Source organism: Garra rufa, chromosome 13 (genome assembly GCF_049309525.1).
Source record: "Garra rufa chromosome 13, GarRuf1.0, whole genome shotgun sequence".
NCBI classification, from domain to species: Eukaryota; Metazoa; Chordata; class Actinopteri; order Cypriniformes; family Cyprinidae; genus Garra; species Garra rufa.
The window spans coordinates 39,306,587-39,309,350 of NC_133373.1; the positions used below are offsets into that span (position 1 = coordinate 39,306,587).

At 45.5% G+C, this 2,764-nt stretch overlaps 1 protein-coding gene across 1 annotated transcript; it reads right to left on the reverse strand.

Annotated features, from left to right (window-relative positions):
• Positions 1-399: 399 nt before the first annotated feature.
• LOC141348525 (zona pellucida sperm-binding protein 4-like) lies at positions 400-2,154 on the reverse strand. The gene is made up of 8 exons (XM_073852812.1): positions 1,839-2,154; positions 1,573-1,760; positions 1,402-1,499; positions 1,172-1,329; positions 911-1,103; positions 691-838; positions 542-614; positions 400-473 (listed from the first exon to the last, which is right to left on the reverse strand). The coding sequence occupies exons 1-8, from the start codon at positions 2,152-2,154 to the stop codon at positions 400-402; spliced, it is 1,248 nt and encodes a 415-aa protein (XP_073708913.1).
• Positions 2,155-2,764: the final 610 nt, after the last annotated feature.

Below are 2,764 nucleotides of genomic sequence, written 5' to 3' on the forward strand. Positions count from 1 at the left end.
GAATGCCGCAGTTCAGCGGAGCGCAGTGACATCTCTGCTGGACGTGACAAAGTTGCAAATAATTTTAACTTTGAAGCCCTACATTGAGCTTTTGAATGACCAGCACCTGTCTGGGTCTGTGCGACTTCACCTATGGTTTTCTTTTTCACACACAAGCCATGTCCCATTCCTTACGTCCTTTGGCTGTTTACATTTATTTTTCTGCTGATACCCCCCCCCCCCCACGCAATACTCGTGCGTCCCCCGCTCACTTTGAGAACCACTGTGTTAAAGGAACCTTGGTTTAATAATGTGGCTCAAGAACTTAACTGGGAACAGTTACACAGTAGTAGACCGCAGAATTAAACAGAGACAATAGAACACCTTGGGATTTCATGCCGTTTATTAAAAATGCTAAAGTTACAGGACCAGAGTGACCTCTCCACTTGAAACAGTCTGCCCACTAGAGATGGTCTTGGCACGAGTGTCTCTTCCTGTAAGAGAAATAGGTGTGAGGGGCACATTTACAAACCAAATGATCAGTTCAAGTCAAAGCACTCACTTTTCCTGGCGCAGCTTTGCTCACAGGAGCCAGAAGAGGGATGGCACACCGCTGTACTGCAATGGATGAAGATCTGAAAGAGAAAAGGGTTAAGCCATAGAATCCATTAAAAAGCAATATTAGGGGTTCAGGAAGAGCTGAGAGCATACCGTTTCCTGCAGAGGAGCTAGTGATGCTGGATCAACAAACGTGAACATCTTGACAACGAAGCGCTTGTAGTGGGTTGGGAACTGAAGACCAGAGGCTCCAGTCACAGGAACCAGTGCGGTCAGGTAACGGTCATCATAGTAAGGGCATCTGAAGAGGAAAGAGGCAGTTAGAGAGTTCCTCACAGCAGACTAGCTGGATAAAGACTGGCTGTAGACTCACCCATTAATCAGAAGATCCCACTGGGGTAGACTGAGTGGACTGGGGGTTGATGTCGCCCAACAACGTCCCAGCATCAGGACAAGGTTGGGGTCAGTCCTCTCCAGAATGCGCACCTCAACATACACAGGCTCTCGCAGGACTTTCGTGACGGGATAATCAGCAGCACCGTAGTAGGACGTGTAGGCCTCATCCCCTGAGGAACACTGGGGTTTAACCACAGTCTACTGCAACCTGGACTTTAAGACTGAAGACAAGTCTTACCTTCTGCGCAACCTTTGGTGACACATTGGCCATTGGCCAGTCTAAGCTCCACTCTGAGAGGTCCAGGAGCAGCTACTGGTGGAGGTGCAGGAACACTGTTGACCTCCACAACCAGAGCTTCCACAGCAGTACCAGAGTACCTACACTGGAAGAGAAGCCTGGACAACAAACGGTCAACTTGTAGAGTTTGTCAGAGATGGTACTTAAGATAAAGGGTATGAGTCACCTACTCAAAATGGCTGTCTCTCGTGATGGAACCAAACGGACCAACGCCTACTTCATACGAGGAGGTCATTCTGTTTTCATACACCACATATCCACTGTCCTCCTGCAAATATGAACACTGTTGGCATCCAGTCCATCATAAGCCATGCAGAATAAAGCCAGAAGCATCTCCTCACCATCATGCTCGTGCCACATGCGGTGACAGGGAACTGGTATATAGCAAAGAAAGGTGTAGAGTCCACAGGAGCGCAAGGCGGTTCACTTCCACCCACTAGACGGACCGAATCCAGACTCAGTCGAGGCAGCGTAACATCTCTAGCCACCACTACCACAAACTGACCATCTCTAATACACTGGACAGTCACTGGAATGACATACAAGAGTAGATTAATGTTGGTAACAAACATTAACAATTTTAACAGATGACATTCGAAACTCTTACCTGCTTTCCCATAGTAACACTGTTGTCCATTAAAGCAGCAGTTGATAGCCTCACACTCAGCACCACTGATACCAGGTTGTCCACATTGGATCTGCTCATAATCAGCTACAGCACATTTGTCAACAGGCTCAGCCTTCACTGGCTGCTGAAACTGAAACTTCTGAGCAGATTGTTGTTGAGCTGACTGTTGAAACCGATGGTCAGATGGCTGGAGCATCAGAGCTTGAGGATTCTGAGGCAGATTACCCCACTGCGGAACAGCATGACAGAATGCACAAAGTGCCAAAATCTGAGCCAGACACCAAACTCCAGCCATTGTTCAACAGCTAGTCACAATGCTGAGATGCTGGCCTTTGGCCTTTTTGTACTCTACAGATTCCAGCTAATTAATGATAGCTCCTCCCTCTTCATGAACATTGATGATTCTCCAGACATGCACAATTGGGAGTTTACATACAATTGGTTCTCAAAATTCAATATTCCTTAATATGCATAAAGGCATAAAGTTATATAACTTATAGAAGTAAGTATAACTTACTAACTTTACAATTTCTGGTATTATACAACAACTAGTATGGTAGCATGCATTTCAAATTCAGCCTTGGCCTTATACTTCATACTCCATTGGCTGAACAGGAACTGTTGATATTTTGACAGTGCAGAATAAAACTAGGGAGAATAAAATCCACTATACAATAGACCTTTTTCACAGAAACCGGAAATACGCAATCGCAGGGTATGCGGACTTCCTGTGTAATGTCAACACAGCAGAAAGCCGGGTAATTTAAAATTAAAATGGAGAGCGTCTACACAACTTCCCTCGTTGGTTTGCCAAAGATAACTTTTGCCGACCTCATAAGAGTCGTGTAAGAAAACTCCGTCACAAAGAGGAACAAATTGGATAAAGGATATACATTTTTCCACTA